This window comes from Netta rufina (genome assembly GCF_964035555.1).
Source record: "Netta rufina genome assembly, chromosome: 3".
Lineage (NCBI taxonomy): Eukaryota > Metazoa > Chordata > Aves > Anseriformes > Anatidae > Netta > Netta rufina.
In genome coordinates, this window is record NC_140125.1 from 50,363,703 (window position 1) to 50,383,153 (window position 19,451).

The 19,451-nt window shown below is 43.6% G+C and overlaps 2 protein-coding genes across 2 annotated transcripts in view; both read right to left on the reverse strand.

The window, feature by feature from the left end:
• Positions 1 to 2,150: 2,150 nt before the first annotated feature.
• Positions 2,151 to 13,384, reverse strand: LOC311208591 (solute carrier family 22 member 2-like; the record flags this gene model as incomplete). Its single annotated transcript, XM_084285420.1, has 11 exons — positions 2,151 to 2,217; positions 2,520 to 2,619; positions 3,556 to 3,668; positions 4,730 to 4,838; positions 5,256 to 5,470; positions 5,588 to 5,697; positions 6,140 to 6,254; positions 7,228 to 7,396; positions 9,525 to 9,679; positions 10,789 to 10,892; positions 12,974 to 13,384. The coding sequence occupies 11 exons, from the start codon at positions 13,382 to 13,384 to the stop codon at positions 2,151 to 2,153; spliced, it is 1,668 nt and encodes a 555-aa protein (XP_084141546.1).
• A 235-nt stretch (positions 13,385 to 13,619) lies between these two features.
• Positions 13,620 to 19,451, reverse strand: part of IGF2R (insulin like growth factor 2 receptor) — a 56,132-nt gene continuing 50,300 nt past the window's right edge. Inside the window, exons 45-48 of the mRNA XM_084284779.1 lie at positions 19,040 to 19,226; positions 17,785 to 17,949; positions 17,334 to 17,403; positions 13,620 to 16,935 (exon numbers count right to left, since the gene is read on the reverse strand). Of these exons, the coding sequence (XP_084140905.1) occupies positions 16,531 to 16,935; positions 17,334 to 17,403; positions 17,785 to 17,949; positions 19,040 to 19,226 (827 nt within the window). The 3' untranslated portion in view covers positions 13,620 to 16,530. The remainder of the gene's footprint in view (positions 16,936 to 17,333; positions 17,404 to 17,784; positions 17,950 to 19,039; positions 19,227 to 19,451) is intronic.

The window sequence follows — 19,451 nt, forward strand, 5'->3', positions numbered from 1 at the left end:
TTTTTCAGTGGTTCCTAGGCTGCAGGTACAGCCGTGGCACAGAGCTGGGCCCAGCTGCTGCTACAGGGAACAGGAGCTGGCACAGTGCTGCTTTACCGATGATGCCACCAAGAGCAAAGGGCCCTTATAACTTTCAGGTGGCTGCAGAAGTGAAGGCACGCCAGCACCTGCCACCTCCGCAGCTCCTGCTGCAGCAGCAGGGTAGTGCTTATGGAGACACACACCTCTGTGATATGTCAGGGTTTTGAGACTCAGCTTCTGGAGTTCTCCATTTATTCATCCCAGCATTTGCTTTACTTCCTGCCTCTTCCTCCCTGCCCCCCATCCCACCCCACCCCCCTTTTTCTTTCTGTAAAGTTTTCATCAGGTTTCAAAGTGATGTACCACAACAAAAACAGATGTTCTGCCAGCTTTCTTCCAGGAAAGAGATAAGTCATCACAAAATCACAGCAGGGGAGCAGCTCCACGGGACACATACAATTGCATCCCCACGGGCCCTCTTGCCAGTCTCAGGACCAGATTTGTTTCTTGCTGACCCCAAAGCAAACATGAGTTTTGCAACAGCTCAGGCTGAAGTCATCTGAGGGCCCTGCTTCGCTGGACAACATGCTGTCCTGCCTTAGAGGCCCTCACAGCAAGGCTGAACATTAACTGATGCTTGGGCCGGAAAGCAACCCCAGGGCAACTGCACACTGCCCGTGGGAGTCCAGCAACATTTTGCTCAGCTGATCAGTGGCAGAAGTATTTTGTGGAACACATACAGCATCCTCACTGGCTTCCAGTTTTTCCCAACAGTGCTAGGGATCAGCCAAACAGTGAAGGGGAGCCACAGTACTTCATGCCCCTTCTCCTCTGCAACCACAGGACTGTTAGGGTTGCTCAGTAGTATGGAAAAGAAAAAGCAGAACATGAACAGGAAGGATGGGCAGGGGATACACTACTGCCACCAACAGCAGAGAGGAGCAGGAGGCACAGAAACAGGCAGACCCCATTTCTGGTGCAACTGCAAATCGTGAGAGGTGCTGGACAGGCCCTAGTAGATCTAACTTTGCCCCTAATGCTCCCTGTGGCACAGGAGCACTGGCCAAATCCCAGCTCAGAAGCCCTGCCCTAAGCCTGGGCCCCACTCACTCCAGAGATACAGCTCTGTGCTGGCACAAGCCAACCCTAATAAAATTATTAGGTGGAGCAGGACACTGTCAGGCCCTGAGCTCCCTGACAGCTATATCATTCCCAACCCCACACCCCCAACTGGGCTCAACAGAATATTATTAATAAAGTTCCATATGTCTGTGTGCACACATTTATAATGACATGGAGATTTAAGAAAACAGCATCATACCAAGAAGTATAGAGCCTGTGGAGATATTAACAAGAAAATGTAGTGGCTACACTTAGTAATGAGAAAGACTCCTAGTTCTTCACAAGTGCAGTAGCCTTTCTTGCATGCACCTTCTTCATGCCCACACCCATTCTTGTAAGCTTCGGGATAGCCAGCAAAATCCACAGTCAGGACAACTGTACACTCACATGGGCGTGCATGAACACCATAACACATACGGGATAGCAAAAAGGTCTGTGCAAAGTGGTTGCTTGTTTTAACAGGATTATATGAGATTTGTAGTCACCTCAGTTCCATGACAGAGGTAATGGTAACATAACTCTTATGCTGTCCCTGTATACAACAAAACAAAGTCAGATTTCATGGGGACTTACAGAGTTCTGTTGGGAAACCTCTATCCTCAAATTAAGACCTGCTTTCATGTTTAGGTCCCACTTGAGTGAACATTTTCCAGCCCTAAAACATTAATATTATAGCATACAGAGAGGGAAGCAGCTATGCAGTCATAGGGACAACCTGATCAGAAAACATTGTAAGCAAAGGATAGGCAGACCAAAAAAAAAAGAGGGATGGGCGAGCAACCCCAGCACTGGAGGCTTTCAAGCTGCTCTTGGACGGGGTGCCAGATAATCTCATCTAGGCTCCCGTGAAATGTTGGACCTGATGATCTTTCGAGATCCCTTCCAGCCTGTGTTGTTCTGTGATTCTATGAAGAAAAGGAAAGGAGGCAAGACAAAAGGGCATTCATTCCAGTTTGCTTGTCCGTGCCAGTGCCCTAAAGCAGACTGCCCAGAAGGTTGTACCATCTTCAGTCACGTGCTACTTCTGATGTCTGGACATGGAGATAGATCTTTTTGTCCTTTGGAGCACTTTGCCTGCAAGAACAGCAAGATATAAGCAGCTAACCAGGAATTAATACTTTCAGCAAGCACCTGACTTCAAAATTCCTCTTTTGCCCTACCTCTTCCCCTGAGAAGATAAGCAGTTTGTCCTCAGATGCAGAGAAGAGTGGTAAAAGAGTCCAAAACCAGTCTAGTCTTAGTCTGGGAATTAGCAAGCAACTTCACGAAAGCATAGGAGGCAACCAACTAAGCCCCGTGCTTTCCCAAGGAGCTCTAGCTGGGGATTTTGTACAATTTCAAGTGAAAGTGGTCAATAGTCCACCACCATAACTCACCTGTGAAAGTTTTCAACATCTTCAACAGTCTCAGGCAAAACTCTTCCTTTAGTTTCAGGCAGGAGCAACACCAATCCACCCGCAATTAAACCAAGAACAGCTTCAAAGCAAAGATGCACAAAGAGCTTGTTTACATATACTAATTTCCAGCATATAACTCACTTTCCACTGCCTGGCACAAAGGACTCTTAAACAGCATTTTATTCCATTCTTTAGAGAGTTTAGAGAGGTACTCATCAAGGCTTGATATGCAAGACAAGCATACCATCTCTGGAGGACCTGGCAGCCAAGCAGACATGGTAATGGACCAAAGTTTGGTTGTGAGTTATGCACTGATCTAGGGCACTGAAAACTGGACAGACAGCTGTAAAAAGGGAAGAACCCTTTTTAGTCTGAGCATAAGCCAGAAAATGTATGCTATTTACGTAATTAGATTTAGAAGATACTTATTAACTCCTGCACAATGTGTTTAATTTTTCTGTTTATTTTTTTTCACTGCTGATTTCATTTACCCACTTTGCACATTTGGTGTTCCTGTTTTGAACCTACTAAGCACCCTCCTAAATATGCTGTCAATTAAAAACTGCATACTGCCATTCAAGACATTTTTCTATAAATAGCACGCTGATCTAAAGATTCAGAGAAGAGTCACAGACCTCGACCTGAAAGTTCAGGTCTGAGAAAATACACCTCACAAAAGAGCAGTAATTTGTCAGATTTGAACCCATCAAAACAAAACCCCATTTAGGCTCATTAAAATGTTAGAACATTTCTCAGCTTTTCACCATCTGTCAAATCTGTATTCACCTCCAGGTTCTTTTAAAATGCAAGGAACAGTAATAAGAGCAAAGGAGATGTTGAATGCACTGACAAGTTCCAGGCTGCTACCAACAGAAGGTTACACCACACATGGATGGGGAAGGTGTTTCTGCTGAAACTGGAGCAAAATGCCTCAGCTGCTTTTCCCTCCCTCTGCAAGCTAGGCCCCACTGCTGCCCCCCAGGAGCAGCTGGCAAGGAGGTAAGGCAGCACTTACTGAAGACCACCAGAGGCAGCTCGTGCCAGACTTCCACCAGCCTGTAGACAATAAACGGGACGACAATTCCACCAACGTCACACAAGGCGGAGCAGACCATCACCCCGAGATTCCTGGTTTGACAGCACAGGGATCAGGTTAGCAAGTACTGCAGGTGGAAGAGGACAGACCACGACTGCCTTTGCACAGAGCACATGGCTCTGCAAACCACTAAACATCAAGATACTTTGCAAAGTAGTTTTTAGTATCTAAAGCATCTAGTTTTCTATTGGTGGGCACATCCAAAAATTGTTTAGACCTAAACACCTAAAGAATAAAAAGCATAGCAAATAGGAACAGGAGAATATACCTGCATTTTCACAGAGGTGTGAGCAAATTCCGAAGGTTAAACAAAAGAGAATCAGGCCCAAAGTATCCAAGGAGAGTCTCCAGATACAGTAAAAAGAAAATCATAGCTTCAGTATCTCTTGGGAGACTTAGTACAAGGGGTATCAAATTATGCTTCTGTTTGTTACACACCATTAATAAAATCTTAAAATTTATCTTCCATTATGTTGATTATGGATAGAGAAATAAGATTTTCATATGTTGTGTAACTTCATGTAATGAGTTTCTCTCCAGTGAAAAAAGGATGTGTAAAAATCATCTGTTCAGTACTGACATCTTCCCTGCATGCTATGGTCTATGGTCATGGGCAAGAAGAAAACTTTGAAGGATTAGCATCCAAGCTTTAGTTACCTGCAGTGGATATATCTACATCTGAACTATGCACCCTGCAGCCCACTTACAAGTAAGGAAAATTCCAGTCTTCGGGTCAAGGGCTTGCATGAATGTACATTCTCCATAGCAGCAGCCACTCTGGACAGATCCCTTTTCATGTTATTTTCATTCAAATGTGATACAAATCTCAGCACATGGGCCTTCAGATCCCCCACCCATCCTGGTTGTCCCCACTTTTACCTTTATTTCATCCACATGAGTTTCCACCTGCCTTGAAGCACATTTGTTTCTTCATCAGCTTACCTTTTAAAGCACCTTACTTGTGCTCCCACCTGCTTTGTGATCAGCACTACCTGCATAGTTCTGAGGATTATTTCATTTAGTATAACACAAAATACACATTGGCTTCAACATTTCCTGGCCATACGGCCCACTGGGAGAAGGATGCACCTACCTGATGTATGTTGGATATAGTTCAGTGTTTACAAAACAAACCATTTCAAAAGCCATTGTGATTCCCATTCTCCCAAGGCAAGCAGCAATCAGTTTTAGCCAATATATGTCTGCAGAGAAAATTCATTCATTTAATGTATTTAACTTATCCCAGTGATTTAGGATTCACTTGACACAGCAGTGCTATTTTAGCTGGACCTCTGATCTCATATCACAATGTTTTTAAGGAGCCTTCTTTCACATGTAAATCAGGAAATGGAAAGTCATCACTGCATGAGCTGTACCACAGGGAAGCTTAGAAAGCAGCACAGGGGACCCAGGTGCTTTGAAATTTAGTATTAGCCGTGCTACAAAACTGTCTCATTTCACTTCTGCAGAGTGAGGAGCACTACTAAAAGCGAGGAGGCAGCACGCAGTGATGGATGTATGTGTTTCAGGGCTGGAAGGGGAGGGAGAGGCAGGTGCTGTCCCCAGGAGGCAGTGCTGGGATGGGAAGCCACCACGTGGCTTCACCCAGGTGGACTTACCCGCTGGGATCAGTGCTGTGACAAGGCAGGCAGCCCCAGCCACCAGGTTTGCTGCAGCCCAGGGGTAACGCCGCCCAACACGGTCAATGGTGGTGATGATGATGAAGGCAGCTGGGAACTCAACAAGAGCAGAATAGAGGAAATCCAGGTAGATGTTCCCACCAGCTAGACCCATGTGCATGATGAGCCCCTGGTAGAGGACGGAGCTCGTGAACCTAGGCAGAGGAGAGTGTCCCAGCTTTGTTAGTCAGTCAGAAAGACTACAGTCTATGTCCTGCTGGAGCATTCATGACCACAGCTTCAAAAACAACTCACCAACATTATCTTCTTACCAGTTGTACATTAAAATTAATGTGTTTTTTCTCATCTGTGGTGTCCTGACAAGGTCAATTAGTGAAGGACTCTGCTTTCCGCCCTCATCATCATCTTCAAATTTAATATCCTGCGGAAGAGCCAGCACAGTGTTCATAGGAGTTGAATGCTCCCTGCTCTCCTAGGAAAGTGCCTGTGACATGTCCTGACACTACAACTATTCACAGCATGCAACAGTCCCAGAAGGGTGTGCTGGTCACCTCTTCCCATGCAGCAGGCCGTGTCTGGGCAGGGTTCCCTCAAACTTCCCCAAAGGTTCTCTACGGGTCCATGCCTTCAAACGTTTCCCATCATACATGTATTTCCACAGGAAAACTCAGTTTGCTGCTTAAACAGTGTTAAGACAGTTGTGCCATCCCACCTCCACCATTAGTGTGAGAGAGCTTACCACCTCCCTGACCACAGGGCCAGGTTTTCCAATATTCAAAGTACAATGAACTTCTACTGGAAGGAACAGATGGAAGGGACCATCATGGTTCTTGCTTACATACATAAGCAGTCCCTGAACTTACCTCAAAATGGGAAGGCATCTTTTTCCGATTTTTTTTAGCTATATCGCTGATAATTTTCTTAGCTTCGTCATTTTTTCCTTGAGATATCAGCCACCTGGGAGACTCTGGGAGGAACCTACAATGTGAGTGAGTGGATGCTATTACACCAAAACATAAAGCACCCACAGCATTCCCACAAATGGAGACTGTAGGGAGAATATTTTGGTTGATTAGAAAGAGTTGGTTTCCTCCCAGCCAGGAAAAACGGTATATCCCCCTGTTGAAATACACGTAGGAAGAGGAGCAGTTGTTGCAGTGTCTTTGATCAGAGATGTGGTTACTAAAGAGAAATTGCGGCAGGGCTTTGAGTGAGAGTATTGCCAAAATTTTATTCAGCCTTCTGACAGAAAACTGGCACCTTCTAAAGAGCCATTGTCCAGCTGGGCCATCACAGGATAAGAAAAAATGAACAAGCTAAAACTGGTCTACCAATTCACACACGCCAAAAAAAAAAAAAAAAAAAAGGAATAGAAAAACAAGTCTTTTACTACTAAGCCTAATAACTCAACCCAGACAACCTATAACCAAAATTCTCAAAAACTGAAAAATATTACTCAAAAAGTTAGGAGAGATACAAAATAAAGATGGACCCATGCTCCTTCCTTCAGTTGGACCACAAAAGCTGTTTTTTCTCATAAAAAAAAAAAAAGTAAATAACATGTTACAAATATGTACCTCTTTCAGTATAGGATCTTTATTACCACATTTTCAGTATAGGATCTACTTAATTGCCAAGGCATTTCTTTTCCTTTATGAAAAGGTTATCATACCAGACCATTCTCCTCCAGTGCATTTCACATTGGTGTTTAAAAAGAAACATTGGTGTGTAAAAAGACACAGAAACCAGGTGCAGCACACAGGTAAGATGCAGTGAAGCGCCAGCTGCTGAGGGATCCTATTCCCCACCCCTTGTTGCTGTGTGCCTCCTCTTTGCATTAGGAGACACACATCCAAAAAGCAGTGCCAAATCTCCCTCGATCTCAAATCCTGGGAGCTGAGAGAAACTGTTTTTTGAGTCACGGGCAGAGATGCAAGGAAAGCAGGCTTACCAGTGGAAGAGCAGGAAGAAGCAGCTGGGCAGGGTGACCGTGAGCTGCAGCCACCGCCAGTGAGGGATGGCATAAGCAATGGCATCGAACACCAGGAGCCCAACGGAGAAGGCTGTCTGGTAGAGAATCCCCACCGTCCTCCTGTACTGTGGCCCGACGACTTCGGTCACTGAAAACAGACAGGGACTGACAGCTCCACCACCACGCAGAGCACAAGTTGCTTGCTCAGCAGCATCCACAGGAAACAAAAGCTTCCCCAGCACCTTGAAGACACCCTGAAGAAGTCCTCCTGGTAATCCTGGGCTTCCTGGCATGAAACCTCAGGACTAAAGTACCCCAGTGCTTGCTGAGGAAGGTGTGCTTTCCTGCCAGACTACCAGAAAACCCTGTTCCTGCTCTCACACTGACCTGAGGCATCCAAGCATTGTCCTCTGGCATGGAAATCCCTGAATAACTCATACAGCCCTCAAAATGCACTGAGGAATTTTGTTGCAAAACCCGGGGCTAATATACATAATGCCTCATAATGCCAATAATACCCAATAATGAAGCAGACTTCATTATTTTGTTTCCCAAGTGCACCTTTTCAGCCTCCAAGCACATGAATGTCTGTGCACAGGATGGCATAGAGCTTCATCCATTTGCACTTTGCAACCACACATCACCAGGTAGGTTGAGTCTTGCTAATGCAGAGCTAAGAGTAATTATTCCAGCACAAAGGCATAAACATACTCATTTTTGCATCCAGTCACATCATTTCAAGAAAGCAAACAAATTAGAGAAAGAACAAAGCAGTTATTCAGCAACTCAAGGAAGCCCTTGGTTTGGGGATGATGGATTAGCTAATTCTGCTTGGCCAAATGATGAGCAGAGAACGATTCCTCAGGCTCTGTAAAACTGAGCCATAAGCAGCTGCAGGGTAGACAAATATCAAATATCCCAGGAGAGCATGACAAGGAGGCTGTTCTGCTCTTGTACCCTTCTCTGGGCACTCAGAATCAGCCACCTTTACAGAGAGGAGACAAGTTTAGATGGGCTTTGGGGTTGATTCTACCATGCCTTCTCTCATGAGAGAATTTCAAGGAGAAACAGAAGCAGCAAGATATAATTGAGGGGGGAAATATCAAGATGGGGCACGTAGTCATCCTGAGAGGGATTTTACACTCTAAAATGGCATGAAGTTCCCCAGAGGTGATGAAGGTTTTATTTGTGCCAGGAAAGTATTTAAGATGCCAGGTGAGTATCTAGAACACCCTCGGGAAGAAACAACCACATCTTGGCAGAGGATGGTCCAGACCGTGGGCTAGATGTTATTATTTCAAACATCCAGATAACTGCATCAGCACAACACCTCTGCTAAAAAGAATTCACAGATGTTTTGGGTGTTGACATTTATGCTTTAGCTACAGTTAACCGAATCACTTGGAGATAGCCAGGATAGTCACTAGCCATAATAATCCAGATAAATCTCAATTGGCCAGCTTTTACAATGTTTAATCTGCTGCTTCAGTGATTGCTTGGTGTGGTTTTACGTCTTTTTGTTTGTTTCAGAGTTTTATTTTGACATGAGCCTGAACTCCACAACAGAGAAGCTCCAGGCAGCTCCACCATCATTGGGTGACATTGGTAGTAGGGCAATGGTTGGACCAGATGATCCTGAAGGTCTCTTCCAACCCTAATGATTCTGTGATTCTATGCTGTGAGGAACACCAGCACAGCTTGGCTCTGACCATTGCTTTGAAATCCCCTGGTTTGGCTTCACTCAACCAAGTGCATAGATATCCAAACAGCTCATCTTTTCCTCAGCAAGTACATGCTGTTCTCCAGTTATTTTTAGGCTGTAAAGCCTGTTTGCCCTTTAATGTTCTTTGTGTCATAACAACGCCTCCAGACTTCCCTACCCTCCTGCCTACTTCTTCAATGTCCTCTTCTGTCCTTACCCCGTCTGAGACTGGGCTGCAGAGGGTTGGCTGCTGTCAGACCTGGGGCCAACTTCTTCCTCAGCCAGCACTCGCAGGAAGCAGGGTCTGATCTGCAACAGGGAGCTGACCCACAGGGAAAAGCCTACCTGGAGGTGACAGCCTTAATGTACCACCACTCGCTTAATCTTGGAATGCTACTGTCATATGGGAGAAGTAACACTGCTCTAAAGAATACCAAGAAGACAGAGGGGAAACACACCCATGATGCCTGCTTGCATATATGATTTCAAAAAGCCACAAGAGGCAATTTTAAAAGGCTTTTTTTTTCTTAATCTTTTGCAGCCCATCTATCTCAAGGAGAAGGTCCGAACTCACCTAGGATGTATCCCGCAGTCCAGCAGCCCTTGCTGACCAGCCCTTGCAGGAAGCGGAAAATCACTATCCACAGGTAGGAGGGCACAAAGACCAGGAGGATGCCGCAGACCACGTTTGCAAGAATTGTAGTTAAGAGGCAAAATTTACGGCCAAACCTGGATTGGAAGATAGTACGTGTACAACAAAACACTAGTCATGAGAACAGACATAAAATACAAGCTTTGTGCATTTTTGAAATAAAAAAAAGATCAAACACTTTGCTATACAAGCGCTAGGCACATACCAACTTTTATTTTTAGGCCATTACTCACTTATTTGCTTTTTGAATCCCTGAAAAATTACTGAGCCAATTGTTCTGCAATTACACAAAAGCTTTCAGGCTTCTCAGAGGAAGAAAAATTTCCCAAATGAGAGCAGCAATAGTCCCATATTCACAGATGTTTGGATTGTGGGTGTTTTCTCTGAATTTCAGAGCAATCTGTTTATTGGTCTGTTATATGTAATAGAGTGAAAAATATGCACAGATTTATGATTCTGGTTTGTCTGTATACACCAGGGTAGCAGATTTATGTACCAATAACTTGATCCCAGAAATTGAGTGTACAGACCTTGCTGTGAGTGGGCTGCATTTCACAGCTGGAGACACACACATCCTCCTCTACTAAGAGTCTCCAGGCAGGAGGGGAACAAGGGAGAAAAAAAAGGACCTTCAAATATTAGCGTTTGCTTCTTAACCCCAGCTGCCTGGGCAAGGACAATTCAATGACATCTCTGCTGGTTCTGAAGGGGCTGTTAAAGATGCCAGAACCCAGGGATTTCCAAAGCAGCTGTACCCATCTGGCGATCTCTGTGTCTACTATATCAAAGTCTCTCAAATGGAAACATGATGTTTCCAAGCTGTAGCCACACTGAGCATGACAGATGAAGGGATAGCTCCAAATCAGCATCTCCTGGCTTCTGTTAACATGCCCAGGACTCCCATGTGGCACAGCAGGGAGGTCTGGGGGCACCATCCTAGAAGAGCTTGCAAACTCTGCAGGACTCACAGAGCAGGAGAGATTTGTGCAAGCTACCCAGGATGATTTGTTCACCTAAGACAGAGTATTCGCTTCTGATAACGTGACTGAACACAGTGGTTGACCTTCCTTTGAAGAGAGAACAACAGGTGATACCAGTTGCACAACCTTTTTCTGCCTTTACCTAAGGTTAGCTGCTGAACCCTGATAAGGGAGGCCAGAGGGTTTTGCTGCTGTCCCGCACATACCTGTCTGCTATGTAGCCAATGTTTACGGAGCCAATAAAGAAGCCAGCATTCACAGACGATTGAAAGAGGTCTAACTTCCAGGAGTCCTCGCACACCAGGTTAAACTGAAAGAACGACCACAGTTAGAAGCCAGACAGTGAAACCAGGTTGCTCACATTCACAAGCCTCGTTTGCTTCATTTAAAGATTTAAACTTGTTTCTGGATTGATGCTGATTTCATCAGCACCCAGGAACCCTACTGACTTAAGTTTCAACACTGAAAACAAGATCAAGCCCTTGGGCAATTCCCTGGTATTTACCTAGTCGCGGTTCATCTCTCAATACTGAAAAGAATGTAACCCAGTTATTGCCAAGTTGATCAAATATCAAGCTAATCAAATCAGCATGGACTTGTTGATCACCCTGGGCATTTTAAACAGATTTTTAGGGGCTGATGGTTAACACATACAAGCAGTTCCAGTTGCCTCATAACCTTGTATGCCATAGCAGCCCCTGGGTGAGGACTAAGGTAAAGGCTTCACAAAGAAGTATTGCAGGTGCTTGCAGAAGCCTGCCTTGGCCCACTTCCCATGGAGCACTGGCAGCACTGCTCCAGAGGAACTTGGGATGAGATACACCACATCTGTCCCCGAGGCCATGGCATTCTTGTTATGCTCCGGCCTTTTGCTCACCTAAACCTCCCTACAGCCTAACATGTCTGGAGATCAGGCACTCTGCATCCATGGACAAGCTTTACCACATGGTTAACCTGAAAATATTTGCCATCTAACCTTCCCAGCCTACTAGTAGCTGGGTTTATTTAACCAATGCATTTTCAACCAATATATACTTCTTCCTGATACTCTGTGAGGGTGCCTGTGAGGATATTCTTCCATGGGGGGGTAATTTTATTTTTTAATTTTTTTTTCCTTTGAGCAAAGTAACATGCTTTGCTCTGTGCTATCTTCTTCCTTGCTTAGCTGCCAGGCAAGGGATAACACAGCCTGATAGCCTTAATGGAAGCTCTCGGACAGAAACAAGATACATGGCCAAAATGAACCCTGAGGCACACGACATCTGCCAGCTATCCTGTGAAGGAAGTGACCCTGACCCAAGGCCTAGCCCTGCACCACCTTCAGAAGAAAAAGGAAGACAACTTTCACTGAGCACGACTGTACAAATCCAGTCAGGCTGCAAGTTCTTTGATGTTGGATAGTCTCAAAACATGACAGGCCATCCGGAGCAGAGGCTTTGCTCAAGCCTTTTGCTGTGAAGATGTTGAGGTGCTGCCTTGAAGGGTGACCAGGACTTTCCACAACAGAATCCATCTGGAAAGATTTGGTTACTTATCTCCTCACCTTAATGTCCTGCAATCCATACATTGTGGAAAGAAATATCCTTACATTACACCCTCTGTTACGGACTACAAATAGGGAATTTACTGCAACAAAAATTACCTGCTCTTACATTTGCTAAGAAGTAACAACAAATTTAAGAGATAACAGAAGTCATTTTCTTTCCCTAAGATGAAATCAAATTCACCATCCCAGATTTTTATTTTCATTTTTTTAAAAGGCTAAAGTCCCTAAAAACCTAAAACACTCTAAATAGCTTAAATACCATTTTCACATCTGTTCTGAGAACACAAAACAGCCATTGGTTTTTCTGCGGTTTGTTCCAGAATTAAACTGTTTACTTGCGGGAGGCAGTTACTTTTCCCCACCCATAGTCGGTCATTTAATCATATTTGAAACAAACTAAGATTTGTTTGTTTTAAACAAAAGAAGTCTAAACCTTCAAATCTGGGCGGATATTGCAGAAAGCATGTGTGGTTTCTGGAAGGCACCGTCCCAGACAGACGGTTTTGTTTGGAGTGTTACAGGTTCTTGATTTCTAAAACAGTGTTTACACACTTCCACCAATAGGACTTCTCATGCAATGGGAGTTTCAATCCAGACTGGACTTTATCTACCTAGGGATTTATTTGCTCCACAGCTGGAGATATAAACCTCCTGAGCAGACCAAGGCAACACTTTGCAGCAAGGACAGAGCAAAGACTATTTGCAAAGCATTCAGAGTAAGTTCAGAGATGGAGACGATCCCCTCTTACAGGTAATTGCACTTTGATACAACATCGGCTACATCAACCATCTCCCACACCATAATATCTGTAATAGCACAAGGTAAGATGGACATAGGTTTTTACCTCAGTGACGAGCGAGGTCCCCGGGTAGTCGTAGAGCCACCCGTCCTGGCAGGGGCTGAGGGGGACAGAGCTCCGGTTGCCTGCGAGGCTGCCCAGGGGGTCGGTGCAGCTGAGGCCCGTCGCATTCCAGTCCACGTCGTACCTCCTGCAGCGGCTGCCGAAAGCGGTCTCGTGGCCGCCCCACTCGGGCACGGTGTGGTTCAGCTGCTCCGCCAGGCTCCAGCCGCAGCGTTGGCTCAGCTCTGCCACGCCGGGGCTGAAGCAGCGGTGCTCGGGGGTGAACCCGAAGAAGACGACACCCACATAGATGGGAGTGAAGGCGGCGGAGAGCAAACACAAGACGAAAAAGGTTTGCTTTTGGAACCTGTTAAATTCACCCACCTGCTCCAAAATATCATCAAATGTTGGCATTTTGGCATCAAAACCACCTCAAAACTTCATCTGTCCTCTCTGCAACACTGATATACTTAGTTGGCAGTGAAGCTATTTAAGTAACGAAAACATTTGACCAAAAGTCAAGACTAACTCCATAAATTATTAAACGACATGTTGCAAGCTTTATTTTTGAAGGTTTCATTTGAAATCAGACCTTAATTCACCCAGGCAGAACTTGCATTTAACTCCTCATCAGAGCATGTTTTTCCCCGCCCCGAACAGCTAAATAAATACAGTACTCCAGCTGTTACATTGTGTGTATTTGCTGTGTTTTCTTTTACTTTTAAAATTAACCACTAATAGTTGTTTCAGTCTTCATTGAAGACTAATACCGCAAAAAACAAGCTTAGGCAGCTTTTCTGACAGAGGGGTAGAAAGAGAACCAGCTCCTCTCTGGCCCAGCAGGCCCACAGCAGCCACCCACCGACCCCCGGCACAATTACAGCCCAGCCAGCTGTGAGGAGGGCTCTGTGGCCCCGCACTCCCTGCTCACAGCTCTACCTTCTCTTGCCAGGCAGAAGCACTGAAGCAAGGAACAAGACCTCCGTTCCTGCAGTGACCTGCAGCAGCGCTACCCCACGCCCAGCACCCCGCGGCCACCACTAGCCCATGGTGGACTTTCACCTCCCCAGCTGCAGTGCTTCAGCGTGGAGCCAGAGCTGGGACAAGCGTGCAGCACCCAGCATGCTCATAGCAGGAGGTAGTCATGCTCACAGGGGCAGTCAGTGAGGCCAAGGAAACAGAAATCAAAGCCTGACTGGAAAATGGGTGTAGTTGAAAACTATTAGACCATTCCTTAAAAAAAAAAAACACACCCTAGAATACCTCACACTGCTTCTTTCCTAGCAGCTCTGTTTGAACAGGTGGTAGTGATGTACACTTGTTCCACATACAGAAACAGATCCCAACTGGTATTTTTCCCTTCTTCTGATCTCTCTCATCCTTCACAGTGCAGGCAGGAGTCATGCAGCACTTGTCTTGTAAGCAGAGACACAGCAATAAAGAGCACTGCACCAGCAGGGGAGATGCTCCCCTTAGGGAGTCATGCTGTTGACCAGCAGAGTTCAGCCTCTAACCCACAGCCATTACTGCCCTAGACTTGTATGTTATGAAAATGGCAGGACCAGAGGAGTACACTTCCCTCTTTATGTATGAAAAGCATATTTTGCAGGAAAAATAGTTCAAGGGAGTTAGTCATGCGTACAGCAATGAACATGAGATTTAGTCTACTTACAACTGCTTAGATAAGAAGTGGGCAACAGCCCCAAGGCTCACCAGTTGTTGCTGTCAGCTTCGTATTAGAAAATGTCATCAATACACTACCTGGGGATGCTTATCCAGCAGTACCTGTTCTACATAGGTTTTATTATGCACAGTAAACATGAAGCAACCATTTGGTTGTCATATACCAAGGCATTTCATGCAGCAGTTTGCAGACCGAACAACTGTAAAATGCAAGCCTTAAAGACTTGGGGAAGGGAAGCAATAATAGTCAATATCCATTCAGGGAACTCCTCCAGTGATAATTGGCAGTATTAAAAAATACACTTTGGCAAGCCTTATTTCCCCAGAGTATACTAATGCCAACTATGAAAAAGGCTGCATGTTTTAACAATGATGAGATGCAGCTTTAGCCAAACTGTTTTGAGACTTCACTGGGTGAAATGCAAGAGGAAAAATTATGAGTCTGAGAAAAACTGTACTGGGGAGTACCTATATATTTTTTTTGATCTTTATGATCAAACATTGAGTGATGTGATTATTAGCTATGACAGCAGAAAAGGATATCCCCAAGCTGATGACCAGTATTAGACCAGCATAAGAAAGATTCCAGACTTGAGATGTGGGGATTTGGAATACCCACGTCATATCTTTTATTGAAATTGCTGAATACTTCATATTACACTATTTTGATTCAAAATGGAGTTTTTTTTTTTATAAAAAGAAACCATTGCTGAAACTAAATAAGCCAGCCAGAATGAGCAATGAAGAGTTTCAAAAAAATTCAGACCAACACATGTATTTGTAAAATTCTTTGAAACCCTATCATTGCCCATAAATTAAACACCTGGAAAAGAGCAAAACTGCTAGAAGAAATTTGACTTCCATTAATTGCCAGCAACACTGCAAATCAATGACCACGGCCAGGACCTCAGCCTAAGATCTAGCTCTTACACTATCAGAAAAGACTAGCCCAATTCTTTTCTTTTAATGAATGCCAGAGAGGTATCATGCAGACCAGGGCTCCTCTGGTTGTTGGGCTTTTTGGGTGATGACAAACTGGGCAGTGCAAGCTGTATTCTAACAATTCTGCCTCTGACCTTGAAAACTCTTGTTCTGTGCAGTCAGTCTAGTTCAGCCATGATCTAGGAAAAAAAAAATCTTTGGATGTTTGTCAGCTGCTGCTCTGGCAAATACTGATGAAGTCAGTCATATGACCAGTACCTAGAAAATATCATGCAAAGAACAGCAACCATTCCAGGCTAAAGCTATACAGAATTGTACCTTTCAGTCAATACCTTTGAACCAATGATCTGTTTAAATTAGAACGAATACTCAAATTTACAGGATAAATTAGACCAGTTCTAAAATTTACATCAAATCATCCCAACACAGAAAAGTTATATTTTTCCTTGTCTTACAATGGATGAACCCATAGAAGGGCGAACCCATAGAATAATACCCTGCCGGCAGGAAGAACACGTTGCTATAAGCAAACCTGAGTAGTGAGGATCAATAAATACAAGGAGTTAAAATGCTAGTAGTCAGATAACTTGAATCTCAGGAGCCAGGGACTTAATTCAGCTTTAATCTTGTCCTTTGAAAGGTTCCTTTTTAAGCAAGCATTTAATGTCTATGCTGAGGCTTAAAAAAGTTGTCCTGGCTAGAGAGAGTCAACATAACTCAGCTAACTGGATGCTAGACATCCAGTCATTACTGAACAGATCATTGTAAACAACCAAGACATCTTTCCATCTTTCTCTTCTTCCCTTTTCAATGGTTTCTTGTTAAAGGCAAAATTCAGAAAAATCTTTCAGGCTGAAGTCCTCATATTTGGTTGGAAGTGTTGTCCCATTTTATATATAATCTCTCTATATATATTTGATTAGGCACAAAAGGAATTAAACATTCAACAAGTCCTCATCACTATCATCATGAAATGATGCTGTATTTGTAGAGTTCTGTGCCTGCTGTTGACCTGACTTGGCTTTTGTTTTCCTTTCCCTTCCCCCATTCAGCAAGTAAGCTTTGTCATCACTGCCAAAGCTCGGTGGCTTCTTTTGTGAGTGCTTGCTTTTGTCTAGTCCTCTTCCTGTCTGAATCTTTACATCTGGAATGGTTAACACTTCATCCTCACTGTCCAAGTCATCCACACGGAGAGATGTAAAAGCTTCAGATGTAACGGACTTGGTAGTAACATGACCGTTCTCCTGCACTCCTTTTGCTGTTCTTTGATTTGGTGCTGCGATTTCCTCCATAAGCCACTCTGTTTCATTCTCATTAGCTTCTTCTTCTTCACTGTTTATCTGCAAGAAAAAAATGTCCATATAGCACTCTAGACTCTTCTACATACATCGATCTCCCCAGTTCTCATACCCACTCCACACATCCTTGGGTTTAATTTAGACTGAGATAGCTATCAGCACACTCTTGCAGTATTACTATTGCTTTACTGTGTCTGAGGCGTACTCTCTTCTGGCAGATTTGTTATTTGGCTATTTACAGACTGTTCATTTCCTCAGCTCTGTTCTAAAATGGTAAAGGTTCCCATCTTACAATATTAATGTAGACAGTTTTCCTGAAGCCACGTGCATTTGTTTCCATTCACTGAAGGAACTGGAAATTAAAGGTTTTTATCTATTTATTAGAGTTTCACATTAAAATTTGACAAGAAACAAAACCTTTGGTTTTGCTACTGTGTTACCTTTGTGTATTTGTAGGAAACGCCTGATGTTCTTCTGCAGCAGTTTGTTATCTTGTTCACGACAGTCTCCCTAAAGAGAAGGAAGAACACTGCATTAGGAAGACTATATTCTCCTCAATAGCCCTTGCATTTCAGTGGATTTCTATCAAAGCATTTTACCAAGCAAGCTGCAAGCTGTCATGTAGCAACATTTGACCCTAAACCATTCTAATTACTACAGCATCATGGACTGAATATTACATCTTCCCCCCTTTAGCACAGCTTCAAGGTGGATATAGACCAGAGGTGTTTTAGTCTCAAAAAAAAAAAAAAAAAGTGGTCTTAAAAAAAGGAAGAGGTCTTTAAAAGTTTTTTTTTAGTCTTAAAAAAAAAAAAAAAAAAACCTTCCCCTTCACTGAGGAAGCCAAATTGTCCTACCAGAATTTTTCAGAGCCTCCCAACCATTTCTTACCTTCTTTCTTTTTTGTAGAACAGCAAGATTATCAGGCATGCAGTGAGAACAACCAGAAGGACACTCAGCACAGCACCAACGGCCTGACTTCTCCTTGAAAGACCTTTATGTACTTGGGCTTCCTGATCAGATTGGCCCTCACGGCTTCCTGGAACACTGTTTGACCTAATAACAAATTGGGAAGAAAAGGAAGACTAAGATCTACTGACAAATTGCATCAAACTAGATTAGGAACAGATTTAAATTAAAAAATACTATACTAGCCTGTCAGAATTTATAAAGAACGGAATTTAGGGGATTTTATTCTAGTTACTGAAAAAACAAAGATAGGTACTATGCCTACATTCTGGTGTGCTTTTAAGCAGTACATAAAACTAAGATAACAGTCAAGACTAAAGTGTGCAATTACTAAAGTGTGTGATTAGACACCAGATCTTAGACAGCAGCAGCTATCCACTCACATAATTAAACCTGCACCTGAGCAAGCTGTAGAAGCTACAGCAATTATTTGCTGCATCTGACAGTGGCACTGCACAGACAAACTGCCTTAACAGATAATCCCCTGCTTACACCAGAATGAACAGTTCCCCCGTGCTTTTAAGCTAGCACCTACAAAATTACAGTCCTAGAATTATTTCATTCTTTGCAGCAAGGCTGCCTGAAGAGTCAAGAATGCAGGTAAGCACTGAGATGCATCATTTTGCTTTTAAACCACTGCCTGTCACCTCATTACTCCTTTCTGGACCTGTAAAATGAAGAGGTCAATTCTGTAGAATAAGGAGATCAATTCACTGCAGAAATACATCATTATTTCTATGACATATGATTTTTTACTCTAGCCTGAAGAAGTAGGCAGATAGTTTTTGCTCTGGCTTTCAATTTTTCTAGGCAATAAGGCACGGAAAACAAAAATCCAAATACTCATTACTCCTCTCAGTAATGTGAAACAGCATGTTCTCAGCTACAGTAAGTTTTACTTAATGGGAAGAACAGTAATAAATCCTACCATACCTCTCCTTTATTTCCACTGCAAACAGGAAGCTTGTAGATCCAGATCAATTTGACTGCTAAATAAATGTTTGCCATACACCAAACATTACACACGTGGGCACTAGTTCCATTTACTCATAAGTCTTTTTTTTTTTTTTTTTTTTTAAGCTTGTCCCCCACCTCCCCACCCTATTACTTTGTCAAGTAACGACAAAAAAGCCTTTAGCTGAGAAGGGTTACTTTAAGAAAACAGTTAACTACTCACATTAGTGGACACACAGCAGATGTGTACCAGGTAAATAAATACTGACAATCTGCTGTTTCGTGAAGAAATTCAGGGATGCCTTCCTTTACATGTGAACTGCAGTGGAAGAAAATTGTTGAGGAGACAAACTTTGATTTATCTTTACCACATCTGGAGTCCGATGAAAATATGACATCCAAGTCATCATCTAAAACAAGAAGAACACCTTATTTTAGCACTTCCTTGAAAACAGCCAGGAGAACTATACCCTAAAAAGTTGTGTGTTTGCATCTGCACTCCCACATGTATTTGTTCTGCAGTAAACGCTCACATTTTGCAGCACCTGCAGGTGAGCTTATACTTTCATATAGCTCATTCCACCCAGTTGCTGTGGAATAGTGAGCTAAACTCTTTACAGGGAAAAGCAGCTAGG